The following is a 27917-nucleotide window of genomic DNA, read 5'->3' as shown; positions in this document are numbered from 1 at the left end:
GCTGGGCACTCGCTTTGGCTCCAGGGGCGAGCAGTGGGCGCCCCTAGTGGCCACAGGGCGAATTGACGTAACATAATGTTGTTTTGCCCAGCCATGCCATTCTGCCGCAGTACAACTGTGGCGGCTGGTCGACAAGTGGTTAACTAGAAGATCTAGATAAGCAGCCTTGAGCAGTACGATTTACTCTGGCCATGGACGGAGCTATTTTATTTCCTGCAGCCCAGTGTTGCAGGAAAGAAAATCGCTCAATTCCCCCATTAACACAGTCCGTGTTGATGGTGAAATCCCTCCCGCGGAGCCATTGCGTTCTCTTGGGGGGAAGTGTTGTTCCCTCCTAAAGAACACAGTGATTACTGCTAGAGGCTATAACGGCCACTAGCAATAATCGCATGTAAAATTTGACAGCATGAATGTACCCAACTTGATCAATCAACTTGGGTACATTCTGGCTGCCCATACATGGTTCGAGTCTTGGCTGGTCCCTGCTGAACCTGCCGAGATTTATGTTCATCTAACAACTTCATGTACACTTAGCAGTGATGTACCACAGAAAACCCGATTCTTCCACGTTCAGGAGAAGGAGGTTGAACCTCCCCTAACCGCAGCAGCTCCTAAGCTCTGCTAAAAGCCTGTGTGTACATGGACTTTTATGGAGGTCAGTTTAGGAGCTTTGGCAAAAAAAATTCCAAAAGCTCCTAAGCTTGAGTTTAGGAGCTGTAGTGTACATGAAGGCTAAAGCTGGCCATAGACTGACTGAAAATTGGCCAGTTCAGCAAGGACAGGATGAATTTCGATCAGTGTGTGGCCCTCCTGGTTCGAGAGAGGTTGCCCATTAGGCCGCGTACACACGAGAGGATTGTCCGTCCAACTTAGTCCGCTGAAACACAATCCGCTCGTGTGTGGGCTTCAGCGGACAGTCTGGCGGACTAAGTCTTTCGGAATTTCCGTAATTTTGTCCGTCCAAACTTGGTTTCAGCGGACAGTCCGCTCGTGTGTAGGCAAGTTGGACGAACTAAGTATGGCGCATGCTCAGAAAGGATTTACACGCCGAAGGTTGCATTGCAGTGTATTGGACGTCGTATTTCTAGTCCCGTCGTACGTGCTGTACACGTCATCGTGCAAGCTTTCAGCGGACTGTCTGTTCATCGTGTGTGGTCAAGTCCGTTCATTCAAAAGTTGGACGGACTGTCTGTCGGATTGTCTGACGAACTTAGTTGGGCAGACAATCCGCCCGTGTGTACGCGGCCTTAGGATGACTTGCTGATATGCTGGAATACTTATGTCCATCAGAAATCTTGGAAGAATTAAAATGTTATACTGCAAAGTCCTTGTAGCAGCAGTGATTGAAGGGTTGTCATTGCCTGTTTAATATTTCTTACTATACTTTTTTTGATCCCAGAGCAAACCTCTTATTGGATCAGTACAGGAAAAAGTCCAAGCTGTATCGAAGCAAGGTGGTCCTTGTCCCCTTAGGAGATGACTTCCGTTATGATAAAATCCAAGAGTGGGATGCTCAGTTCCTAAACTACCAAAAGCTTTTTGATTACATGAACTCACATCCGGAACTCCATGTTAAAGTAAGAAGGTCACTTCTACATATTTGGTCGCTGATTTTAGCTGATGTAAATCATGCAAGATGATAGTAAAGTTTACCACTGACTGAATCAACAGTAATTGGGTTTCGTTACCTGTTTGATTGTGTAATGTGGCAGGGGACTGTGTAATGTGGCAGTGGACTGTGAATCGCTGGACTGGCCAAAGATAAATTCTTTGGTGGGTAATACATTGTATATATACATTATATTGCCAAATGTATTTTGACGCCTGCCTTTACATGCAGATAAACTTTAATGGCATCCCAGCCTTAGTCCCTGGGGTTCAATATTGAGTTGGCCCACTCTTTGCAGCTATAACAGCTTCAGCTCTTCTGAGAAGGCTGTCCACAAGGTTTAGGAGTGTGTCTATGGGAATGTTTGACCATTCTTCCAGAAGAGCATTTGTGAGGTCAGGCACTGATGTTGGACAAGAAGGCCTGGCTCGCAGTCTCCCCTCTAATTTATCGGGGTGAGGTCCAGTCAAGTTCCTCCACCCCAAACTCACTCATCTATGTCTTTATGGACCTTGCTTTGTGCACTGGTGCGTAGTCATGTTGGAACAGGAAGGGGCCATCCCCAAATTGTTCCTACAAAGTTGGGAGCATGAAATTGTCCAAAATGTCTTGGTATGCTGACACCTTAAGAGTTCCCTTCACTGGAACAAAGGGGCCAAGCCCAACCCCTGAAAAACAACCTTACATTATAATCCCCCCCTCCACCAAATTATTGGGACCAGTGCACAAAGCAAGGTCCATAAAGTCTTGGATGAGTGAGTTTGGGGTGGAGGAACTTGACTGGCCTGCACACACTCCTGACCGCAACCTGATAGATGTTCATTAAAGTTCATGTGTGAGTAAAGGCAGGCAGGCATCCCAATACTTTTGGCAATATGGTGTACATCTATTTCAACTTTATACGTAGATGTTTTACTTTAAGTAAAGCAGCAACTGAGCTATTTTACCCAATGTGCAAAAGGAGCTAAAAGGAAAAGGATACCAGTAAAATCTTATTTATTTATTGACCGTACAATCTGGCTTATATTTATAGAATATTGATATATATATAATATATTGTTTAGGGAAGCTTTATTTAGGTATAGAAGTAATTACAGCCAATTGAATTTGGTGTAGTCTGTACTACGGCAGAACAAAGAAACCGAGCCAACAGGGCTGATAAATTATGCACTGTTTTTCACTGTTATTATTTCAGCATTGCTCGTTCAACCCTTTAATCTGTATTAACACATTACAATCATGTAGTTTTGCATTGACATAGTGGAGAGAATACTGGAATGTTATATTGCATAACCCCAAAGAAAAGTGTTATTTTCTTTTGTAATATGTAGATGTAAAACTGCAGGAAAAAGTATGGATTACACATAGCAACAAGTCCCATATCATTTTCATTGTTTATGTATATTGGTGAGAAAGGGTTACTAAAGCTGGCCCATACACTGTAATTCAGTCGGTTCCTGATGAAACAGACGCACCTTCAGCCCAACAGCCTTCAGTTGAAAAATCTAAGAAGCTGGAAGTAAAATTTGTTGGCAGAACAGCAGCTGCATCCAGTCAGATGAAGGTACTGTTCAGGTATTCTGAAAGCTGCTGGCAGTGGCTGTCAGAGTACAGTAGGGCTGTATAGTATAGGTGAAGGAATCTGTTAGACAGCGTCTGTTCATCCTGCTTAAACCTAATGTATGACCAGCTTTAGTTATCCCCATAGTCTTTTTAAATAAAATGCTTGCATCAGATCAAATTTTTGACTGGGGCTCCTTCTACAGGCACAGTTTGGAACTTTATCAGACTACTTTGAGACACTGTACAAGAAAATGGGAGTCACACCTGGAATGAGACCTCCGGACTTTCCCATACTTAGCGGAGATTTCTTCTCCTATGCTGACCGAGAAGATCATTACTGGACTGGATACTTCACCTCAAGGCCTTTTTACAAGAGCATGGACAGAGTGCTGGAATCACATCTAAGGTTTGTGGAACAAAATAAAGTTGGCAATTATCATGTGTGGAGGATCTCCCCAAAACATATATAGTCTGCTCAGTGTTTATATTGTTTTAATCCATAAAATACATTGACTAGTTGTACATTTTGTTATGAATTAAAAAAAAAAAAAAAAAATCCTAGCAACCCTAGACAGCGTTTTTTTTTTTTTTTGTCCCATCAGTAAATAAATATTCACGGTCCCTCCACATTACCAGCCTCAGCACACCTCTGTAACACATTCTCACATGTTTTTCACATGCAAAATTGACAACATCCGGCTTCACATTTTTTTCCACAACACATCTATTCTTGGTTTACCTTTATTGGTTTTTCTTTCTCCCCCTTTTCTTTACTTGACTGCATCTCTCATTAAACTGGTTTCTAGTTTGAAATCTTCTACCCACATGCTTCATTCCGCTTCCAGCCATGTGTTTAAGTCTTGCTTTACTTATCTCTGCCCTGATACTTTCAATATATGAAATCATTTCTTAAGCGCTGGTCTTGCAAGAAATGTTTCAAAAAACCGCTATACCAATCTTGTACCAAAAAAAAGAAAAAACTAACATGGCTCTGGACAACTTCAAAATAACTTTCGCCCCATGTTTAACTTACTATTTTTTGCTAATATTCTAGAACATGCTGTGTTATCTCAAATACATAACCACCTTACTGTAAAAAAAAAAAAAAAAGTTTGAAGTCTTTCAAATTTGTTTTCAACAACTGCCCAACACGGAAATTGCCTTCCTTGGTCAAAGTCATTAATAACCTTTTTGATAGTTTCTTATTCTGGCACTCTAGCTATTCTTATCCTTGAACTAATTTCTTAAGTTTTACTCTATAGACCAGTGGTCTTCAAACTGTGGCCTGGGGGCCTGGATGGGACCCTTTTGCTTGCCTTTGGGGCTCTATTACTGCCAGTGTTACCAACGATGGGGCGCTCTTCCTTCAACTGATGCCAACAATCGGACACTGTTCCTACTGATACCAACAATGGGATACTGTTCCTTCCACTGATACCAAGGATGGGACACTGTTCCTTCCACTGATACCAAGGATGGGACACTGTTCCTTCCACTGATACCAAGGATGGGACACTGTTCCTTCCACTGATACCAAGCATGGGGCACTGTTCCTTCCACTGATGCCAAGGATGGGGCACTGTTCCTTCCACTGATGCCAAGGATAGGGCACTGTTCCTTCCACTGATACCAAGGATGGGGCACTGTTCCTTCCACTGATGCCAAAGATGGGGCACTGTTCCTTCCTTCCACTTATGTCAAGGATGGGACACTGTTCCTTCCACTGATACAAAAGATGGGGCACTGTTACTTCCACTGATACCAAGCATGGGGCACTGTTCCTTCCACTGATGCCAAGGATGGGGCACTGTTCCTTCCACTGATACCAAGGATGGGGCACTGTTCCTTCCACTGATGCCAAAAATGGGGCACTGTTCCTTCCACTGATGCCAAGGATGGGATACTGTTCCTTCCACTGATGCCAAGGATGGGGCACTGTTCCTTCCACTGATGCCAAGGATGGGGCACTGTTCCTTCCACTGATGCCAAGGATGGGGCACTGTTCCTTCCACTGATGCCAAGGATGGGACACTGTTCCTTCCACTGATGCCAAGGATGGGGCACTGTTCCTTCCACTGATGCCAAGGATGGGGCACTGTTCCTCCCATTAAAGCCAATGATGGGTTATTGCCTACTCACATTGACAGCAGGGAATTTTCTACTCCTCCTAGCCACAGTCTGGTCCCCCTAAAGCCTGAAGGACAGTAAAGTGGCAAAGTTTGGAGACCCCGGCTATAGACCATGATCTTATTTGGAGTTTCTGATATTGCTCTGAAATGGTTCAAATATTACCTTACTGATCACTAGCTCTCTTAGCCTTTCTTTATGGATTCCAATATGAAAATTGGTCCAGTTAAGCCCAGTGTGCCCCAGGCATCTATCTTTTTAGCATTTACACGCTTCCACTTGGTCAGTTTTTAAGATCACATGGCCTGAGCCTCAAGTATCACTTCAGATACACATCCATATAAAACAGATTCTAATTTGTCTCTCTCTCTCCTATGCAATCATAACCATAACATATAAACTGTGACAGGACTGAAGTCATGCTTATTGGCACTTCCCATCTACTTTGTAAGGCCAGTCCTGGAAGTCTGTTGATGGTACTGTACTTGAGGTTCAGTCTAAATAGACACATCTGGGAATGGTTTTTGGTGCTAGCTTATCATTTGATCTACATGTACAGAATGTTGCCAAAATATATTTTTTCTCACTTGGAAACATTGTTTGACTAAACCCTATATTATATACTGTGATTAAAAAGCTGTTGAATACATTTGTGTTCTCCTGACTTGACTACTGTAATGTTCTGCTTGCCGGGGTACCTAAAAATCTACACTAAGCAGACTGCAGAATGTCCAACATTCATCAGCCAGAATCCCAACTAGAGCTAGTGCCAAGTGATCATGTTACTCCTATTCTCGAGTCCTTGCCCTGGCGACCTGTCAGGTTTCACATTGACTTCAAAATCCTCAGGCTCACCTAAAAGGGTTTGCATGGTTTGGAACTTCACTGAATAGTTATCTTACTCCCGTTCCTCACCTTCGTTCCTCTCACCTTTCACCCTCACCTAATTCTCACCTTTTTTCTGTCCCTTGAGCCCATCTTGAGGAACAAGGCCTTCTACTGTTATGATGCCCTGAATCTCTTGCAAAGAAAGTCAGTCACCTTCCTTTAAACTTTTTCTAATCAAAACTGAATTTTTCTTTTTCTTTTCTTTTAGAAAGCACTTTGAGAAGGTTCTTTTTTAAAGGAGCTTTATAAATGTAAAGTTTATTTTTATTATTACTAATAAATATTACAGTTTTAAAAACCTTTCTTCAATTACATATGTTCACGGGGCAGTCATAGTTGCTCCTCGCATGCGCAGACATGTTTACTGCCTTTCAGTGTCTCACCGTGGTTGAGTGCGAGGCCAAGAGATTGCACTGAGCAATTTAGAGCTCCCTCTAGTGGCTCATCTACAAGGTTGTCAGTATGGTAGTACAATAACACTGGACACTGAAGAGAAAAGTTGTTAATGACTATGGGCAATTCTGCATCTATCCGTGTCTGCTTTTATTCAGTTTTCGAATGCATTTTAACATGTGCTGCAGTGCATTTACGCTATTCAGTTGTAAATGCACAGAGAAATGGAATTGCCTTATTTTTCTTGAACTGCAGCACACCACAAAGTTGTGAACAGCCTCATTGAATAACTTCTTCTTATGACACATGCGCTGTTTTGCTTTACAATGCATGTGTTAAAGTGCAAAGGTGTAATTGGGGCCTTAAGTGTCACTAAACCCACAACCTTAAAATCAGTGTGTATATGCAGTAAAACATTCTTGTTATACTCGGTGTAGAACTTAAGGGGTTAATCCTTTGTATTGTGTAAAAAAAAGCTCTTTGATCCTGAATGCACAGATCCTCCCCCTCCTGCAGGGTCTCTTAAAGCGGGATTCCACCCTAAAGTGGAACCTCCGCTGATCTGATCCCTCCCCCCTCCGGTGTCACAATTGACACCTTTCAGGGGGGAGGGGGTGGAGATACCTGTCAAAGACAGGTATTTTCACCCACTTCCGGGCATAGACTCCCACGGGAGTCTACGCCATTTCCTGCCCTGCCGCGCTGTCTGCTGGGACACACGGGTCCCAGTGACAGCGCAGAGATTTCCTATTGCGCGGCGCCGCTCGCGCATGCGCAGTAGGGAACCGGGAAGTGAAGCCGATTCGCTTTACTTCCTGATTCCCTCACCTCGAATGGCGGCGGCAGCAGCCGAGGCCCGAGCGGTCGATCGGCCTCGGCTGCCAGCATCGCTGGAACCCGGGACAGGTGAGTGTCCATTTATTAAAAGTCAGCAGCTGTAGTATTTATAGCTGCTGGCTTTTAATATTTTTTTTTTTTGGGCGGAATCCCTCTTTAACAAGGCCAGATAAAACACAGAGTAGTAAAGCTGCACAATCTCAGTTTGGTCTCTATTCCTGGAGAGAACATTTTTCTTGTTGAGCTGAACTTTTCAGGCCACATGATATTGTAGGGCTGCAACTAACGATTATTTTCCTAATCAATTAGTTGGCCGATTATTGTTTCGATTAATCGGTTAATAACCTTAAAAAAAAAAAGTGGGTCAAATTGACTTTCATTTTCAACCATGGTGATGGGAAAATTTAGAAATAATAGAAAACTTCTTAGTCAAAGGACTTTTCAGACAGTGTATGTGGGTTTTCGTTCAGATATTACATTCATTTTAAAAACAAGTGAAAATTTCAAACAAAATTCTTTCATTCAGCGAATGTACAAAGATTTTTTTGTCTGAATATTCTCATCTGAAAAATGATCTGTGTGACCAGCACAAGGCTCGGTACACACCTACGCAGTTTGCTTTTGATCTGTTTCTGCAGTGCCTTTTGCTGTGCGTTTTGATTTTTGCGCACGTGATTTTACTGCAATTTGCATTTTTGTATTTTTTTTGGGCAGATTAAAAAACACAAATTGCTGCAAAAACTCATTACGTGCTTTTCTGCAGCTTCTCCATGGAAGTATATTAAACCAATAAAGCACCATTTTGCGTTAAAAGTCCCTGACCCTTTCAGATGTAAACGTATCCCATAGGAAATCATGTAAATGAACTGTAGTGCATTTCTGCAAAAAGCACCAAAAAACACACAGACCAGGTCTAAGACGTTTAGTATATAATGGCGTTAAAACTAAAATTAGCCCTTTATAGTAGAAAAAGCAGATAATCACTAATATAAGGGGTTCATTTTTTTACTGTAGAACAGTGAAAGTAATATTTACAGTAGCGATTATTTGCTCTTTTTGTTCTATAAAGGGCTCATTTTATTTTTTTTAACCCCATTATGTTACTGGCCGATTAATCGATTATGAAAATAGCAATCGATTAATTTCATAATCGATTTAGTTGTCGATTAATCGATTAGTTGTTTCAACCCTATGATATTGACATCACACATGTGGGCTTGTATACAGATCCTAAATGGCAACCCAGTCACTACTTCCTTTCTATGCCCAGTAACTAAAAAAGAACACAGTGGGTGGGATGTCACATCTTGATTGATGGATTATCCACCTCCCATAACAGCATAAGAACACAGGCTGTAGTGGAAATCTCCTCCTACCTGAACACTCAGCACTCGGGCGGACCCTGCAATTCATCACGTGATCGTGGTATACAGATCAGCCTTTAAAACCTATAGACCAGGGATATGCAATTAGCGGACCCCCAGCTGTTGCAAAACTACAAGTCCCATCATGCCTCTGGGTGTCATGCTTGTGGCTGTCAGAGTCTTGCTATGTCTCATGGGACTTGTAGTTCTGCAGGTCTGCTAATTGCATATCCCTGCTATAGACCAATAATTATTTTCAGGATTCGACACCAGCACTGCTGTTAAAGAGAGAAGATTCTAGCTGTAATTTTCTCACTGAAATGTGAAAAAAGAAAAAAAATTTTTTTATTTATTTTTCCTTTCATTATTGCTTATAGAATTTTTTTTCTCTTTTGCATACGATTTTGATTATGCAAGCACTGATCCATATACAGCAAAGAACCGCCTTGGCATATGGGCAGATATTCTTGTAGCTGATGCAGCGGTAAAAGGATTCATCAGCACGTTCCTCAGTAATTTTCATGTTGTCAGATCTGATAATCACCTACCATACATCTTTAATCTCTATTTCCAGGAGATATTGTAATATGGTCCCCTAGAGAAGTACAAGTCAACAGACTGTGACACTGAATATACCTCAATGCAGCCATTTTATTCCAGGCATTTCATTAGGAGTTCATTAGAATATGATTGTCTTTTACAGTGAGCTGCTCCTGGAGAATTTTTACATCACCATATGTATGCTGCTCCATAAAACGTTCTTAAGATCAGACATACTCTGTATTTTGTTGCTCTAGTGAAACATATTAACTTGGTTACTTTTGGTAGCTCATATATGTACGAGGGCATTGCATGTGCAGGCATGATGTGGTTATGTGTAATTAACAAAAGATGATTGCACAGACCTGAATTTTTGGCTAAACCAGGCTTGCTGTTGCACTCTATGAAGAGAGGAGGCAGCAGAGCACTGTTTTTTTTTTTTCTTTGTTTACCAGTAGGGGGGCAGTCGCTGTAAGGTTTTCAAAGGCAACTGGCTTATTTTAGGTACAACCATAGACCGCTTGCACAAAACCTGTGAATGATCGGCCCTGGATGCAGAGAGTCTGCGCCCAGAGCCAATCATTTGCATTTAATCATTTCATGAGCGATTACACAAATGCAGTCGTGAATAGCTGTAGGATCTGTCAGCCTCCCATTGCTTTCAATGGGGCTTCAGACTCGCAGCTAGTCGCAGAGGACCCATGCTGAGTGTCCCGTATCTAATCACAAACGACCCCATCCGCAAGTGTGGTTGGGGCCTGGTTAAAAACAGCTTTATTTTGTTGGTAAAATTGGAGAGGGATTAGAACCTCTGTATATAGATGTCTGTGTCCCGTTGGAGCAATTCATGATATTTGCCCTGTTTCTTGTTATTCGTGAAATGGAAAGAAAATCACAAACAAAGCATAAAAGGAGGAGAAATCTTCCAATGGGGACTTTAAAGGATACAAGGGGTCCCAGGTCAAAGGTGTCCTTGGGTGGAATTCTCTATTGGGGAACAATTTAGTGTCTGTGGAGGAGTACACAGCAGTTTTGTATCTGTGTTCTAAGGAAACAAAACCAAGCGGTCGAGTGTCCAGGAAAACCATGCCCAAATAATGTTTTTTTCCTGGTGTCTGAGCTGCTTGCATATGGCACTCCTCCCTTCTCGATTGTCCAGTGCAGGAATGATTCTTTGCCTATAGCACCCCTATATAGAAGGGGAACTGGCAAGAGAGAATTTATGGGGCAGATCAAACATGCATACCTGGCTTTTCTTTAAATAAGTAGAGCAAAGGCTCTTTTGGCCTGCTTCCCTTGTAGATCACAGGAATGCACTTCGTTCTGCACTCTTTATTCAGCCGACAGCGGGCTAAATCCCCTTAGCTGATGTCACTCAGCTGGTTCAGACTCTGGAGAGATCCTGACTTTAATGTCAGGATCCACCCAGATGCCTGAACTGCAGCTGGCTCAGCCTCTCAATGTGCTGCTGAAAAACTGAGCCAGCCGCTCCCTTCACAGTCCCCTAGTGAGTGCTGAAGGGGCAGAGAGCAGTTACTAACATTCACTGGCTCTCTACTCACTGAAGATCGAGAACTGAGTGATCAGCAATCTTTGATTGCTCAGTTCTGGGTCTTCCAGGCGGTGGAGGGCAGATGCAGCATCCAGCTAGGTGAGTATGTATGTTTTTTAATTTTTTTTGTCTTTTTTAGAACCCGCACTTCTCTTTTAATGTCTATTGCCACTAGATCCCTGTATCTGTTAGTTACACATGTGTTAACATGGTTCTGATTTTTTTGTTTTAAATATATCTAAATCTAATCTGTAAAATTAACTTAACTGTGTATTTGCTTTCAGAGGTGCGGAGATCCTGTACACCCTGGCGATCAATTATGCAAGGAGAGCTGGCTTGGAAAGTAAATATCCTCTCTCTGATTACGCTTTGTTAACGGACGCCAGGCGCAACCTTGGTTTGTTTCAGCACCATGATGCCATCACTGGCACAGCAAAGGAAGCTGTGGTTGTTGACTATGGGGTACGGTGAGTATCCAGCTAGTATACTTCAGCATGGTACAACAGCTAAAATAATCTTCGCTTGTAAACTGTTTGAATCTGCTAGATTCTACCAGTGAATGCATTATTGCTGATTATGTATTATGGAGTACAGATAGGTGGGTGAATTGGCACACTTGGTCAATGTTTGAAATAGACCTGTCACTTTGTAGTACACCTAATATTGCAAAGTTAAGGGAAGGGGAACATTCAAAATCGCATAAATACTGTAGCTACTGACTTTTAAAAGTCAAGTCTTTCCAGTCCACAGTGTCTAGAGCAGTCTTCCTGCAGCCGGTTGTTGTTACCAATGTGGGTCCCTGCTGCTGCCGTCTTGGATTTTAGAGCTGGCTGTGACTTCCTGAGGGACCACATCCAGCTCCCCACTACACATCTACCAGAACACACGATGACGTGAGATGCAGTGTTCCTGTAGTCTCCCGAGACATGTGACTTGTCCCAAGAGGCTGTGGGTGGTGGCCAGGAGGGTAGGATGAACAACGACATTCTCACCTAGCCGAGAACTGAGGAGGTGGGGGCACATACTTGTCCAAAAAAAAAAAAAAAGTACCCACTCTGTTGAAAAAAAAAAAAAAAACGTTAAAAGTATTAGGGGCGGGCATGGGGAGGAAGAGAAGTGTCGCTTTCACTTTTTAGTAAAGGTCTGCTTTAAAGTGTATTTTTACTTTTGCTGTCAAATTTAAGGATCCCCCACTACTATATGCCTGTATGTGGTGGTGTTCACACAGCATTCCTAAAAAAATACCTGGAAAAAATAGATTTCTTTTTTTTTTTTTAAGATTGTGTTATTTTAGGGCAAGGTTATGCATAGGACTCTGTAGACAGCTTATTTTTAGAATAGCTTCCAGTGTGCAATTTGGGGACAGATTGAGGGACAGTGCAATAATATAATATGTACCATCCAAGCCTTGGCATCTTTAACCTTTCATTAGGACAGACAAGTGTGCACATCTAATTTACAAATGACAATGAGGTTCTGCCAGCACAATACATGGAGGGTTAATTATGGTAAGCATAAGGCTGCTTTCACACTGCGGCTGTAAAGAGCTAAAAATAGTGGTGCTTTACCGCTAGATGCCCCCAACGCCCCAGTGTGAAAGTAGCCTTACTCTACAGCCCCCACTTTACCAATTCATAGAAGGTGAAAGCCTGGTAGAAGTTTTGAGCAGTAAAAATGTAAGCAGCAATTTTTTATTTATTTTTTTAAGGCTATGTTTACCATTAATAAATAAATAAATGAATAATAATTGCCCATATTTTTGGGGGTAAAACTATGTGCAATTTCTATTTTCTAGAGCCTGCACAGCATTGCACCCTTGATCAGCAGATTGCAAGTTCAGTGTCGGGCACCTGCAGAATCTCAATATAGCTGTCTGCCCCTACTTCCAATATGGACAGACAGTTACTGGAGAGCAGGAAGATCAATGAACTATGAGAGCGCTCACCAGTGTCCTCACAGTTCATTAAGAACTACAAGCTAGTAGTTGTATTTCTTTCATTCACAGATCAATGTGAATAAATGACGTGGCCATGAGTGTAGATCCTTCACTCGCTGTCACAACGTAATGTTTTTGGGGAGGTGCTCCCAAAGACAAATCACGTCTAAAGGGATGCAGATCCTGCAACTTTCCTCATTAAAGTGGTTGTAAACCCTTTACAACCACTTTATACTGTAGGTAAGCCTATAATTAGGTTTACCTGTAGCTACACTGGATATATCTCCTAAACCTGCATGGTTTAGGAGATATCCCTGTATTTGCATGTGCCAACGTCATCGCCACATGCACACTTAAGCAAACTGAAGCAATGGCACGTATGTGTTGTTACCAGCGGGAGTGTTGTCATCGCAGCTCCGGCCAATCACAGCGCCAGAGCCGCGATACCCGGAAGTAACCACCTGGAGACATGTCGGCCATCAGAGCGGTGAAAGAGGGCCTCTACGGGGGCTTCGATTTCAGGTAAGTAATTTATAATGGGTTAGTATGCTATGCATACTAGCTCATTATGCCTTTGTCTTGCAGGGTTTTTTTTTTTTTTTTTTTTTTTTTTTTTACAGGGTTTAAAACCACTTTAAAGTTTTGCAAGTGCAGCAGATGATTGATAATTATAAAGACATTCCTATTCTTTTGAGTCATGTGGCCTTCAAAAAAGCACACCACTAATGCCTAAGAAATGATTGAAAAAGGGCATTAAAAGTGCCCACCGTTTTTTGGGCAGTTTTCAAGCGCCTCAGTGTGAAAGGGGTCTAAAGGTCAGGTTGGACTTTCTCTCTCACCATCTTGCAACTGGATCTTTGCATATTTTCAGGTTTTGAACAGACTTTTTAGTAATTCCCCCTTTTTTTTTTTTTTTCTCAAGCCATTGAGCAGAGCTTTGGATACTTTTTTTTTTTTTTTTTTTTTTTTTTTTTGTACAAATATTCCATAGAATCAAATGAATATTTTAAAATATGCTGAAATTGTCATCCTAATTGCCCCAAACCATTGTTTCTGTTAACTGCATAACTGCATACCATTCATAGATGTGGGTATTAAAAACGTGATTGTTTTCCTTCCTTTTATAGCCTAGAACAGTGATTCTCAACCAGGGTTCCTCCAGAGGTTGCTAGGGGTTCCTTCAGCATTGGGAAATTTCTGCCTCTCAGATAAGTTCCCATATCATTGATCTTTTTTAGCTATCTATAAGCCCTTGTACACACGGTCGGACATTCCGACAACAAAATCCGTCAGATTTTGTCCGAAACTGGTGTTGCATACACACGGACAAAGTTGTCGGAAAATCTGATCGTTTGTAACGTGATGACGTAATTTAGTTACGACAGGACTACGTTCAGGCTAGTAGCCAATAGCTTTGGTCTAGGAATTTGATCTGAGCATGCGTGGCACTTTGTCCGATCGGAATTCTCTACAAACGATCGGACAAAGTCATGATCATGTCAGAAAATTTTATAGCCCAGCTCTAAAACTTTGTCGGTCGGATATTCCAACGGAAACAGTCCGATGGAGCCCACACACGGTCGGATCGGACATTTTCTGTCGGAATGTCCGACCGTGTGTACAAGGGCTAAGGAGGTAACTCTTCCCAATGACCACAAGTGTAAGGAGCATTCTTCCCACTGACCATCACACATGAGTTGTAGATTTCTCATTTTTAGCAGGGGTTCCCCCGAGACCAGAGAACTATTTCAAGGGTTCCTCTGTGTTGAAAACGTTGAGAACGGCTGTCCTAGAATCTCTCTCATTTTTAATGTTAACATGACTCTTTTTTTTGCTTCTAACCCCAATCTGTATCTGGCTGTGTCTTCTTTGCATGTCAAGTCTGTGCATGTTTATTTCTGTGTCCTACTCAGGTTGCTCCATTCACTGATGAACCTGAAACGCATCATTATCAATGCGGCTCACTACCTGGTTATGGCAGACAAGGAGAAGTATCACTATGATCACTCTGTTCCATTCTTCAGCACGGTAACTGTATTGTGGACATAACAAACTAGCTCTTCTCTTGTGTTTTTAATGGGTCAGGGTGACTTAATAAACTCCACTGTGACTTCAGATGAGACAGAGAGTAATGAAACCTCGGTCCAGTCCTTCTGCTGGGGGCGGCCTAGTACTGTAAATAGAAGCAGATGGAGGACAATAGTTCATAGCTTTGATTTGTCCTATTCTTCATAACAATGTTTTTGTCACTTCTAGTTTATGGTGTTTTCATATTGTACCATAGGCCTATTTATTGCCTACGGTAAAAATAGTCTGCGTTGTACTAGGAAGATAAATCAGGTTTTAGCTGTCCTTTTTTTTGCCAAGTAGGTTTGAAGAAAAAAAAAATTGAATCGCTTACATTCCTGCCAGGAGTTTGCAGCATAATTCAGTAACCTGCTGCACAATTTGATTGGCTGACCAGCATAGGACCTTAATTAAGTGTTTTCCAACCAGTCACATACATGTATAGTTCATTGAGTCCTTTGACACTTTACTATGCGCATAAGGCTTTTAGAGTGGTTTCCAACCAGTCATATGTATGTATAATTAAAGGAGAAGTCCGGCCTGAGTTTTTTAGGCTGGTCTTCTCTTCTGGCTCACAGCAGGGCCATCTTTAATATAGATTGGACCCTGGGCAAAAATTTTCTTGCCCCCCCCCATGCAATTCCACCCTCCATTTGCTCTGAGAAATAAAATAAATAGCAGCTAGACTTAAAATCAGTTTACTATATAAGATCAGGCAGCTATTGAGATTGGTTGCCAGCTGTTACAGCATATCATTACTGCTTACTGACTGGTTTCTAGAGGTTACAGCACACATTACAGCACAATGATTAGTTGCTAGAGGTTACAGCAAATGATTTCTGCTTGTTAATTGGTTGATAGAGATTACTGTACAGTAATACTGCTCACTGATTGGTTGCTAGAGGTTATAGCACATCATCTCCTCACTGCAGGGGGGCATGATATACATGTGAATGCTGCCTTTATTTACATATCAATGCCACAGACCACAGCTGTTTACTTCTAAATGCTGCCGCTATTTACATGTAAACATGGGGTCTGCAGTTGAGTCATCTGTACACAACAATAGGGCAGAGCTGGGCAGCTTTAGTAGCAGCACATCACACCGAGATATCGGGACACAGCACAGGACAAAAACTTCAAGGGACAAGGGAATGTAAACTGGGATAGTTGGCAAGTATGAGGCACTTGCTTTGGGCCCCACAACAATGACAGGGCCCAGGGCAGCTACCCCTTTTGCCCTGCCTTAAAGACGGCCCCTGGGTCACAGGAATGCAATTCATTTTGCACTTCTGTGACCTGTTTTCAGTGGAGAGCAGTCTGAAGTCCGCTGACGTCACAGCCATCAGTCAAGGCACCGCATCATCACGACTTCCCAAGTCTGGATCTGCCAGCTGCCATGACTGATGGCAGTCTCAGTGAGCCGCTGAGACAGCCGCTCCACAGCTCATCGCTCCAATGAGCATGAAGGATCAGAGCAGGAGAGATGATGACTGACAGGCAGCATCTCTCAACTCAGGGAGGAGTGAAAACCCGAGCCATAGGCAGTGTTCGGGGGCTCAGTTCTCAGTGCAGAGACACCGGGGGAAAAGCTGCATCATCGGTCTGATCCACATAGGGAAGTATGAATTCCCCATTTAAAAAAAAAAAACATACTTCTCTTTTAAAGTGGTTGTAAAGGCATACATTTTTTTTTATCTTAATGCATTCTAAAACCACCTGTGTGCAGCAGCTCCCTTAAGCCCCTTTAATACTTACCTGAGCCTCATTTCTATCCAGCAATTTTGCACAAGAGACTTAGCTGCCATTGGCTCCCGCTTCTGTCAGTCAAATTCAGTGAGCCATTGAGGAGAAAGAAGGGGCAGGGGCGGGTCGCAGGTCCATATCTGAACGGAGCTGTGGCTAGGCTTGGATGCCCCCCCATAGCAAGCTCATTGGGCTGAAAATTGGATAAGAACGCAGGCCACGATACTGTGCGATTCACGGGTGAACCGATCCTCTGAGGTTTTTTGGGCTGGGAAGCAAGCTAGCAGAATTTGGCTGCAGTTAGCAATTTCACCTGCTAAAATAATTTTAATTCTCTATAAAAAAATCTTGTGACTTGCCTGCTCACTGAATTTTTAAAGAGCATCTACCCATTTCTGAGGTCTTTCCTGTATTTTCCTCTTCTTTTTTTTTTCATGCTCCCAGTGCCGAATACAAGGAGTGCATTGTAAAATTAAATATTCACATACAAACTATCCTAGTCAGACTTTAGTTTTTATCTGTCAGATCTATGTTATTTACAGTTGTGTAAGGCCTCATTCACACGGGGTGTATGTATCTGTGCCCTGTGTGTCAGCCGTGTTTTACCCTGAGTGCATTAGTGGCTGTGGACCTTCATCCACGCGAATGTCGCATTGGGAGCTGCAGCTGTGTCTGTGCATCTGCTGCATCCCAAGTTAGGCCCTATCCACACCTCACCGTTTTTAGCTCAAAGCTCCAAAATGCTGGAAGAGAAAAAAAGTAAATTCTCTGTTTTGGTGGTTCTCATCTCCACTACAAGTCAACTGAAGCCAAATGCCTGAAGGTCAAAAAAAAAGTTCTGGAGCTTTTTTTGTAGCTCTAATCAGGCAGATTGGTGCATTTTTTTGTTCCATAGAAATGCGCGGAAACGCCTGATTTGAGTGTTTTAGTGCATTGTTAAGTGTTTTGGTGTGTTTTTCTGCTCAAATGCACTAATTAAATTAAAATAATAATAAACTAATAATGAGCTAATTTTAAATAAACTCTAACCCCAACCCTTAACCCTAATATTAACTCCTAATCCTAAACCCTAATCCTAATCCCTGACCCTAATATTAACCCCTAATCCTAAACCCTAGTCCTAATCCCAGACCCTAATATTAAACCCTAATCCTAAACCCTAGTCCTAATCCCTGACCCTAATATTAACCCCTAATCCTAAACCCTAATATTAACCACTAATCCTAAACCCTAGTCCTAATCCCTGACCCTAATATTAACCCCTAATCCTAAACCCTAGTCCTAATCCCTGACCCTACTATTAACCTCTAATCCTAAACCCTAGTCCTAATATTAACCCCTAATCCTAAACCCTAGTCCTAATCCCTGACCCTAATATTAACCCCTAATCCTAAACCCTAGTCCTAATCCCTGACCCTAATATTAACCCCTAATCCTAAACCCTAGTTTTATTAATACCTAACCTAACAAAAATAATAAATACATTTCCTTAATGTTTGAACCCTAACCATCAACCACTTACAAAAAAAAAAGTTAACAAAAAATAATTAAGAGCAGAGGAAAAAGATAAAAAACATGGCAACAGATGATATATTTTTCTCTATTGATTAATTAAAAACGCCAAAGCTCAAAAATGCTGTACAAAAACACTCAAAAAATGAGACACTCAGGTGTGAATGCAGCCTAAATCTAACTATTTATTCATGCAGTGTATGGATTGAGTGATGTCTCTATGAAACCTTAATGGAATCAAAAATTATGTCTTTTATTTTTGTGACAAACCATTTCAAGCTGTGTACACTTTTTCATGAATAATTTTGCATTTCTTAACCAACACAATGTACTTTTGTGCTGGCTTTGTCATTAATAGAAAATGTCAATGGCATCATGTACTTGCACATACACTGTACATACACTTTGTGGCTCCATTGAAGTACTTTGAACGCACAGTTCCCATGTACAAAAATTATATAGGATATCCTTTATTTTTGCTTTAACCATTAAATGTAGTCTGTTCTCTTGTAGGATGACAGCCGTTTGACTCAAGAAACTCTGCCAGAGAAAACTATTATCAAACTAGGTTCTTCTCCACGGTATGTTGGTTAAGGCATTTCTTAAAGGGATACTAAACATGCATTGTTTAATTTACATTGTCCCTTCTTTTTCTTTTATATGGATGATGGCACTGTAATTATTTTAATTAAAAAAAAAAACAATCTCAGTCGCTTTTTCCTAATCGATATACAGCTGTCACATGACGCAGCTCTTTCCCAGCCTGTCTGCAGGGAAACATAAGCAGGGGAAGCTTCTAGTGCTCTGCTGCTGGTCACATGTTCAAAATAAAAATAAAAAACAGCCTTTGGAATATAGAGTAAAAATAATATCAATAAACCGCTTCATACTGGCATACAAATATATATTTGCAATGAAATCTTTATTATTTTGTGAAAATAAGATGGTGTGGGTAGATTTCTGCCAGTCACAGGCTGTGTTACGTCCCTCCAGCCTATGTCTCAGGAGGTGAAGAAACCATGTAATATCTACATGTAATATCCATCCCCATTGTGTTTAGCTGGTTACTAGATATGGAGGAGGAAGAAGGATTGGGCTGTCATTTACAACAGTATAAACGCCCACATGTGTGATCCTCTAGTCACATGGGCTGCACAGATGTGATAGCGAGGAAATGCTCAGCATAGAAACTCACTGAAAACTGAGCATGTGCAGAGCTGCCAACACTGCTCTGCAAAAATCCCTAGCCGAATCGGGGACATTAACAGAGGATGGAGATAGAGAGCCGCAGGCTCTAGCAGGTTTTTTTTACAGAAAAGGAATCCCATAGTGAGTGAACAACACATTTATTGATAGTTTTTATTATTTGGGTGTATATAAATATATATATATATATATGTGTGTATGTGTATATATATATATATATATATATATATGGTTGCTGATGTTTTATTTGTCTGGCAGGATTGATTCTTGTATTTGATAGCTAGAGATCGGAGACAGCTCATTTTAAAATTGTTAGATAATAAAAAAGTGAGTGTGGTTTTGTCCTGATTTTATGTCACACAAGGACACCATTTGTGGTGTATTGGTGCTATTATCCACTTCTGTAAGTTGTTCAGTTTTCCTTTCCTGTGTTACAGGTACATTGTAGTTTTCAATCCTGTGGAGCAGAATCGTTTGTGTGTCGTCTCGGTTCTGGTGAACACCCCTCATGTCCGAGTGCTTACAGAGGAAGGACAGCCGATGGCCGTACAGATCAGTCCAGTATGGCAGTCTTTGACTGATATAAACCCTGATGTCTACCAGGTAACCGACAATGCAAAGTCTAATACTATCACACCATGAGGCCTGCTTCACACCATGTGCAGAGACCTGCATTTCTCTGCAACAGACAGAGAGGGCCTGTTTACACCAGGAATTACACAAGATCACGCTGCACATTTCTTTGGTGGTGCATTTTGAGCCCATTCATTTTGAGCCCATTCATTTTGAGCCCATTCATTTTGAGCCCATTCATTTTGAGTGGGCTGGACCACACTAAAAGTATTGCATGCATTACTTCAAATCGCACTGCAACCAGATCGCATGATACTTCTGTACCATGCAAACCAGTGCAGGGAAACAACCTGTTTGCATTTTGCACTTGGGGTGTCATTAACATTGACACCCGCAGAGCACAGGTGCACTGAATTTTGTATACGGTGTTGGAAACGGGCACAGTACATGACTTTCTCGCATTGTGTTCTGGTGCTAAAAAAAAAAAATTCTCTATTTTTTTTTTTGTACCTTGTTCATACCACAAGGCTGGTGTTGTGTTTTCTTTTTTTTTTTTTCCCTTTTTTTTGTGCATTTTTTCTGCCAAAAAACCCCCACACATAACGCCAGCACTATTTTGTTTGTGCCCTGGCAGAAACCTGATTTATAAAAAGAAGGCGAGGTCTAACCTCTGACTCTCAAGCTTTAGGGCTTGTTCACACTGCCTGCATGCGCTCTGTCTTGGCATGCAAGCAGCTGTCAGTTTGTGGCTGCAGTGAGGGGACGGTGTGATTAGCGCAACACGTTATTTTATTTTGGTTATTTTTTTTGTTCTATGGTGGGGTTTTTTCTTTTTATGTAACTAAAGGTAAAACTTTTTTTTTGTTTTGCGTGGAGAGGGATTAGAACACCTGTCCGCTTTTATTGCTGTCTGTGTCCCTGTTAAGGAGCTACAAGAAAAACAGAAATGGAATGCGTGCACACCTAGTACGTTTCGGGGGGGGGCGTACTTTCTTCCTCAGCCTAGCTCTGAGGAAGGGGGTGTGCCCCCGAAACGCATTAGCTGTACCATGCGTCCTGTGCATGGCCATGCACTCTGTTTATGGCTTTTTGTCATTTGCATTTTGTGAGTACCCACTTTTATACGATTTTTTATTATTAAATTATCTCTGGTAATGCACTAGGTGTGCGTGCCTTCCATTTCTTTTTTTTTTCTTGTAGTTCCCTTTGGATTACCCCATCTGAGGAAGGCAGCTTCCACCTAGTCCGGGGATACCACATATACTTTTTACACCACCATTATATTTGACACCTGTTACCCCTCACCTTGGAAGACCTTTTAGCGCTGGAAGTGACTGTTTTTTGTATTTTCCTGCTAGGGAGGTTCAACCTATCTTTGTCCTGTTTACTATTATCCTTGAAAGTGAAAGTAAAAGAAAATCACAAATTTTAGGTTATCTTCCTATAGGGCAGGGATATGCAATTAGCGGACCTCCAGCTGTTGCAGAACTACAAGTCCCATGAGGCATAGCAAGACTCTGACAGCCACAAGCATGACACCCAGAGGCAGAGGCATGATGGGACTTGTAGTTTTGCAACAGCTGGAGGTCCGCTAATTGCATATCCCTGTTATAGGGACACTAGTTCTGGTGACCCAGGGGGACACCCTGGGATTCCCTCACTTTGGAGGGATTTTCTCTTATTTCCTGTTTGGCTATGGGACAGAAAGCAAAGAGAATTCTCCTCTATTGAACACGGATTGCAAAAAACAAAACAAAAAAAACTGACAGCTATTCTAACCCTCCCTTACTCTATCCAAAACAAAGAAAAATAATTTTTTTCTTTAGTTACGCTTTAACTTTATTAATATTATTTGTGCTCTCTGGCAATTCAACTGGCCAGAGAGCACAAACTTGGAAGAAAGACCACCAGACAAAGATGGAAGAACCGACAGTTGACACTGAACTGAAGGGCTCTGTGTGAAAAGAAAGTCTTTCATAATGTGCTATTGAAGCTTCCAGGTTTGTGCTCTGTGGCCAGTTTGAATGGCCAGGCCGTGATGATGTCACTCCCATGCATGCACACAGGAGCACAATCATGGTACAGCACGCTCTGCAATAATGACACACTCAGTGTGCCCTAAATGTAGTGAGTGCATCACATGTGCAGTGATGTCATCAGCCTGAGCCAATGTGAATATCTCTTAAACTGAGTATCTTTAGGGGCGTGGCCTGCTGCTGCATGGAGTAGGACGCACTCTCCATGAGCTCCGGCTGATATACATCCGTTATTCTATCCTGTTGGGCTGATCTTCGCCGCTAACAAGGCATAACCTTCGCCCCTTCCCGGGAGTGTGTCCTGCACGAATGTCCCCGCCGAAGAAGTCCCAGAGCGCGGTTGCCAGGCTCGGTAAGTTCCGAGCCGATGCTCCGGACCACGTGGAGGAAGATGGCGCCGCTCCGAGCCCAGCCGCGGAGAGCTCCTCTAATGATGACACAGCTCGCATCCTCGAGGCGGTCAATCTCTGCCGCACATCCCTTACCTCCAGGATAGAGGAGGTTAAGGTTGACATCTCTCTTATACGCCAGGACATGCACAAATTGAGAGAGCGAGTGGGGGAGACTGAGCGCAGGATTGGGCAAGTGGAGGATGATATTCCCCCCCTGCAAGTTACTACTGAAAGGCTACAGCACCAACTGAATACGGTCCTGAGCAAACAGGATGAGCTTGAAAATAGAATGCGCCGCTGCAATCTCCGCTTCGTTGGACTGCCTGAAAAAGTGGAGGGCTCTGACCCCCCTGCCTTCCTTGAACGCTTTCTGATTACTAACTTTGGTCGCGAGGCCTTCTCCTCCACGTTTGCGGTCGAGCGCGCTCACCGCCTAGCCTCACGACCTCCACCTCCGGGCGCCCCACCGCGCACTTTCATCGCAAAAATGTTGAATTATCGAGACCGTGATGCGGTTCTGCGTCTCACTCGCGAGAAAGGCAACATCCCATACGAGGACAAGCGCATAGCGGTGTTCCCGGATTTCTCCGCTGAGATCCAGAAGAGGAGAGCTAGATTCACAGAGGCCAAGCGTCAGCTCCGCATCCGTCACCTGGCTTACGCGATGATGTTCCCTGCTCGGCTCCGTGTTATCCGCGACGGCAAGACCCACTTCTTTGAGGACCCCGCTGCTGTGCTATCCTGGCTTGAACAACGCCCGGACGACGCTCCTGCTTGATCCTGCTGGTTCCCCTGTTGTCTTCAGTTCGCCCTGTTTCTTGCTACTGTGTCGGGGGGACCGTGAGTAACTTTGCCTCTTAGCGGCCCCCTTTTTATTTTCCCCCCCCCCCTCTTAGTTCCACTGTCCCACGACCAGGTTTGCAGCCGGAGCTCTGGACACTGCTCTTGACCAGGACTTCCACACGTTGAGGATTCCTGCTCGACAGCACAGCACGATTGACTCTTGTTCGCCCCTATTTCTGGTGGGGGTTGCGTTTGGTCACACATGCTTTTACGTTTGGCTGCGTCTTTTATTGCTCTTGGTGGCCGAGCGCACCCCCCACTGCCAGGCTAAGTTCTGTTTCCCTGGCCGGCCTCAGCCTTCCAACACTGTCTGGTTTGCTGTGTATTTTACCCGCATTGCCGGTCCAGTGAGGGTACTGTTTTGCTACACGTTAGCATGCTTAGTTTTGGTTTGTTGTTCCACATTAATTAATTACTCCATGTCTGCACTTATTCATTCATGTCTGTTAGTTGCTCTACTGTCTAACCGTTTCTTTCAGGTGAAGTTCACGTTGCTTATGGGTTCCCTTGTTCACGGGGGAGAGTGGCTCCTCCTTTCCCTTCTATGGTATTTCTTATTGCATTCTACTTTGTTTTGTTCCTCTGGTGGGTGTGGGGACTGTGCCCGTGGCGGGTGGGGGGTGTCCCGTCGCCCGCTATGCCGCCCTCTGTGGGGGCTCTTCCCCTGGTATCCTTCGGGCCAGGGTGTTTATTGCTGGCTTCCCCGCCTCCGATATGTGATCCCTGCTTGTCATGGCGACCCTTAAGGTAGTTACGTGGAATGTGCGGGGCCTACGGGATAGATCTAAGAGGGTGGCTGTGTTGTCTCATCTCAGGCAAATGCAAGCGGATATCATGGTGCTGGTTGAGACGCATATTACGGGTCAGCTGCAGATGTCTCTTAAGAAGCCATGGGTCGGGTGGATGTACCATGCCCCTTATACCAATAATTCCAGTGGAGTCGCTGTCCTGGTAGCTAAAACTGCCCAATTTACACTACATAACTTACAGACGGACAGGCGGGGACGCTATGTGTTCTTACATGCTACCGTGGGTGGCATAGAACTCCTTTTATTGGCCTTTTACATACCACCGCCCTTTCACTTTGAGGCCCTCCAGGCAGGGATTGAGTTTATGTTGCAGCACCCCACCCTCCCGTCTATGTGGTTGGGCGATTTCAACTCAGTGGTATCTCCTGCCGTGGATAGACTGCACGGTCCCTCTATGCCACCCCCCTCCCAGACTAGGTTTGGCCGATTCCTTGCTGAGTTTGCCCTTGCGGACACCTGGAGGTATATGCACCCCACCTCGCGTGCGTACTCCTGCTTCACGCCGGCTCGAGATGCCATGTCCCGGATTGACATGATCCTGGTCTCCTCTGCTCTGCTCCCATGTTTGCGGGACGCGGGGATTGGGATCAGGGTCCTGTCCGATCACTCGCCCTGTTGGGCCAAGTTCAGTTTACCCTCCACCCCGGTTTCCCGGATGTGGAGGCTGAATCCTTTCTGGTTGACGATCCTCCCTGACTTGGAGGCGATCCGGCGTGAATGGGACTATTTTTTCCAGGCTAATACGGGCACTGCCCCGTTTGGCCTGGTGTGGGAAACTTTTAAATTACACGCACGCTCCCTGCTGTCAACTCATATTACTCGTTACAAGCGCTCCTCGCGGCTCGCTTTACAGCGGGCTGAGGGGGTGCTGGCTGAGATGGAAAGGGAGTTTCTGGTGCATCCCACTCCCTCCAATTCCGCTAGGGTGAAAATGCAGTCCAGACTTACTGACCATTTGCACCTTGATAGAGCAGAGAGACAGGTTTTTTATTGTAAACAAAAGGGTTATGAATATGGGGAGAGGGCTGGCAAGCTACTTGCCTATATGGCCCACCTGGACCATAGCCCTCCGGTTGTGGTCCGACTCAGGTCTGCATCTGGAGCTACGCTGTCGGACCCAACGGAGGTGGCCCATGAGTTTAGGCGCTTTTACGCAGATCTTTACACCTCGGGGGCTGCTGACTCCCTGGTTGGACTGCGGGCTCTACTCCAGACTGTGACTTTCCCAGTCCTCACGGACTCCCAAGTGGAGCTCCTGGAGGCTCCCATAACTGAAGACTGTATAGCAGAAGCCATTGCATGCCTACCACCGTCCAAGGCCCCTGGTTCAGACAGTCTCCCACGGGAATTCTATACTCAGTTCCAGGAGGTCCTTCTCCCTAAACTCCACCTACTATACACGCATATATTTGACACCGGTGTGCTTCCCAGGTCCATGAATGAAGCTTTGCTTGTGTTGATCTCGAAACCGGGTAAGGACCCTCTCTGCCCCGAGTCCTATCGCCCCATATCACTTCTGCAATTGGATATCAAAATCCTGGCTAAGATCCTTGCTCTTAGGCTCAACAAGGTTATTCTCCACCTCATTCACACTGACCAGACAGGTTTTATGCCTAGAAAGAATACGGCCTTCAACCTTAGGAGACTGTTCATGAACCTACAGGCCCCCCACGACAATCCCGGGTCCAGGGTGGTGGTTAGTTTGGATGCTGCTAAAGCGTTTGACTCGGTGGAGTGGGGGTATCTGTGGGAATGCCTCCACAAATTTGGCTTCGGCCCTAGATTTATACGGTGGATCCAGCTTCTCTATCAGGCCCCCACTGCCCGCATCCTGGTTAACGGCCGGATATCCAGCCCCTTCTCCCTGTCGCGGGGCACGCGTCAGGGGTGCCCTATATCGCCCATGCTGTACGCGCTGGCGGTGGAGCCCTTGGCTATTGCCCTTAGAGCTCACCCGGACATTCGCGGACTTCGTCTGGGTCGGATGTCCGAGGTTGTGAGTCTCTACGCGGACGATATGCTGCTATACCTGGAGGATGCTGGCCCCTCCCTATCGGCGGTGTTGGAGGTGATTCGACGCTTTGGGGTATTCTCCGGATTACGTATAAATTGGTCCAAATCCCAAATTCTCCCCATCGATGTCTCCGTCCCCTCGGAGGCGCAGGCCCTACTACCCTTAATGTATACGGATAAGATTAAATACCTAGGAGTGTACTGCTCTAGATCCCCCGCAGACTACGTTAGCCTTAATCTTACGCCTGTTTTTTCTTTGTTAAAACAAAAGACCCAGGTGTGGTCCAGGCTCCCCCTTGGGGTCATGGGCCGTCTGGGTCTTGTTAAAATGATTCTTCTCCCAAAGTTATTGTACCTGTTTTGGCATGCCCCGCTTCGGGTGCCGCCCCGCCTGTTCCGTGACATGGAATCAATCATCAACTCTTTTGTTTGGGGTTCTTCCAGGCACAAGTTAGCCTGGCAGACCCTCAAATGTCCAGTTCGCCTCGGGGGGGTTGCGCTCCCTGACTTGGAGACGTATTACCTGGCATCCCAGCTCTCACACTTTTATTACTTTAACTCATACGATAAAATGCGATACTCGTATTTGGTATGTACCTCGGCGACCGACGTGATCGCGCACCCCTTTCAAATTGTTTTCTGCAAACACAGAGGCGTCCATCGCTCGGATACCGGCCGCAGCATGCTCGCACATCACGCCCGGGTTTGGCGGCTGGCGCTGTCCAGATCTGAGGCTCCTTCCCTACATGCACACACACCCATTTGGGATAACCTTGAGTTGCCTGAGCTACTAAGCGTACCAGATTATAAGGTGTGGATTTGCAGAGGTATTATATTTTTATCTCAACTTTTTACCAACCAGGGTGTCAAGACGTTCCAGGCACTTAAGGAGGAATTTGGCCTCCCTAATCATATATTTTTTCGATACCTACAGGTCCGCCATGCCCTGCAGGCACAGTTTGGGAGTGCGCCCCCCGGACTCGCGGACACCCCGCTGGCGAAATTGTTTTTTGGTGAGGATCCCCGTAAACTTATCTCCACCCTGTACGCATATCTACTCACCCCACGGGCAACAACTCATGCGTATAGTCTTAGAACTAGGTGGGAGGCTGACATTGGGCGGGTGGAGGACGATCACTGGGAGGAGATGTTGGCAGTGTCGACTGAGGTATCCCCCAAATTGTCTGACAGGCTGACCCATCTTTATATATTACATCGCTCCTATCTGACCCCGGCCCGGCTTGCCAAATACAGACCCGACTTTGCTCCTATTTGCCCCAGGTGCGGCGACGGAGACAGCACGTTCTTCCACCTTATCTGGACATGTCCTCCCATTCACAGGTACTGGGCACAGATCATACAATTCCTACATGACCATATGGGCTCCCCCCTTACGCTTTGCCCACGCCAATGTGTCCTTGGTCTCCTCCCCCTCCAGGAGGAAAGTAAATACTTACGTACCTTCTTACAGGAGACTCTTTTCACCGCTAGGATGCAGATAGCACTGGTGTGGCTTAGGCCTGACCCCCCTACGATCCAGCAGTGGAAGGCAGCTATTAACCGCACCTTACCTTTTAAGAAAATTATATACTCTAATAGAGGGTGCCCGTTGAAATTCCATAAAGTTTGGGATAGGTGGCTGGAAAGCATTAACAGCTGTGAGGACTAGCCCTCTGGGATCATTCTATGGGATGTGGCCGTTTCCTTTTTATTGGATCCACCTGGACGAGTTACTGTTGTATCCATGTGTGTACTGCTGTTAGACATAGAAACATGTATATTGCACTTTTATTATACTATGTCAGATATGGAGTGTATCCTTATTTTTCTGATGTTCGGTGCCTGTTGCACCATTCTTGGGTTGAATACTCCTCTGTAACCTTTTGTTTTGCTCATGCTCAATAAACCTTA

The 27917-nt window shown here is 44.2% G+C and overlaps 1 protein-coding gene across 3 annotated transcripts in view; it reads left to right on the top strand.

The window, feature by feature from the left end:
• The window catches only part of MAN2A2 (mannosidase alpha class 2A member 2), a 215596-nt gene that overhangs the window by 149795 nt on the left and 37884 nt on the right, over positions 1–27917 (top strand). For all 3 annotated transcript variants that reach the window (XM_077469210.1, XM_077469208.1, XM_077469209.1), the window contains exons 9-14: positions 1400–1577; positions 3376–3578; positions 11158–11340; positions 14723–14837; positions 18648–18715; positions 19778–19943. In XM_077469210.1, coding sequence (XP_077325336.1) covers positions 1400–1577; positions 3376–3578; positions 11158–11340; positions 14723–14837; positions 18648–18715; positions 19778–19943 — 913 coding nt within the window. The remainder of the gene's footprint in view (positions 1–1399; positions 1578–3375; positions 3579–11157; positions 11341–14722; positions 14838–18647; positions 18716–19777; positions 19944–27917) is intronic.

The sequence above is a fragment of the Lithobates pipiens genome, unplaced genomic scaffold, assembly GCF_037356315.1.
Source record: "Lithobates pipiens isolate NorthernLeopardFrog02 unplaced genomic scaffold, aLitPip1_a1.2 Scaffold_8, whole genome shotgun sequence".
Taxonomy (NCBI): domain Eukaryota; kingdom Metazoa; phylum Chordata; class Amphibia; order Anura; family Ranidae; genus Lithobates; species Lithobates pipiens.
Note: the sequence above shows the minus strand (reverse complement) of the source record. Positions and strands in the feature narration are given on the sequence as shown.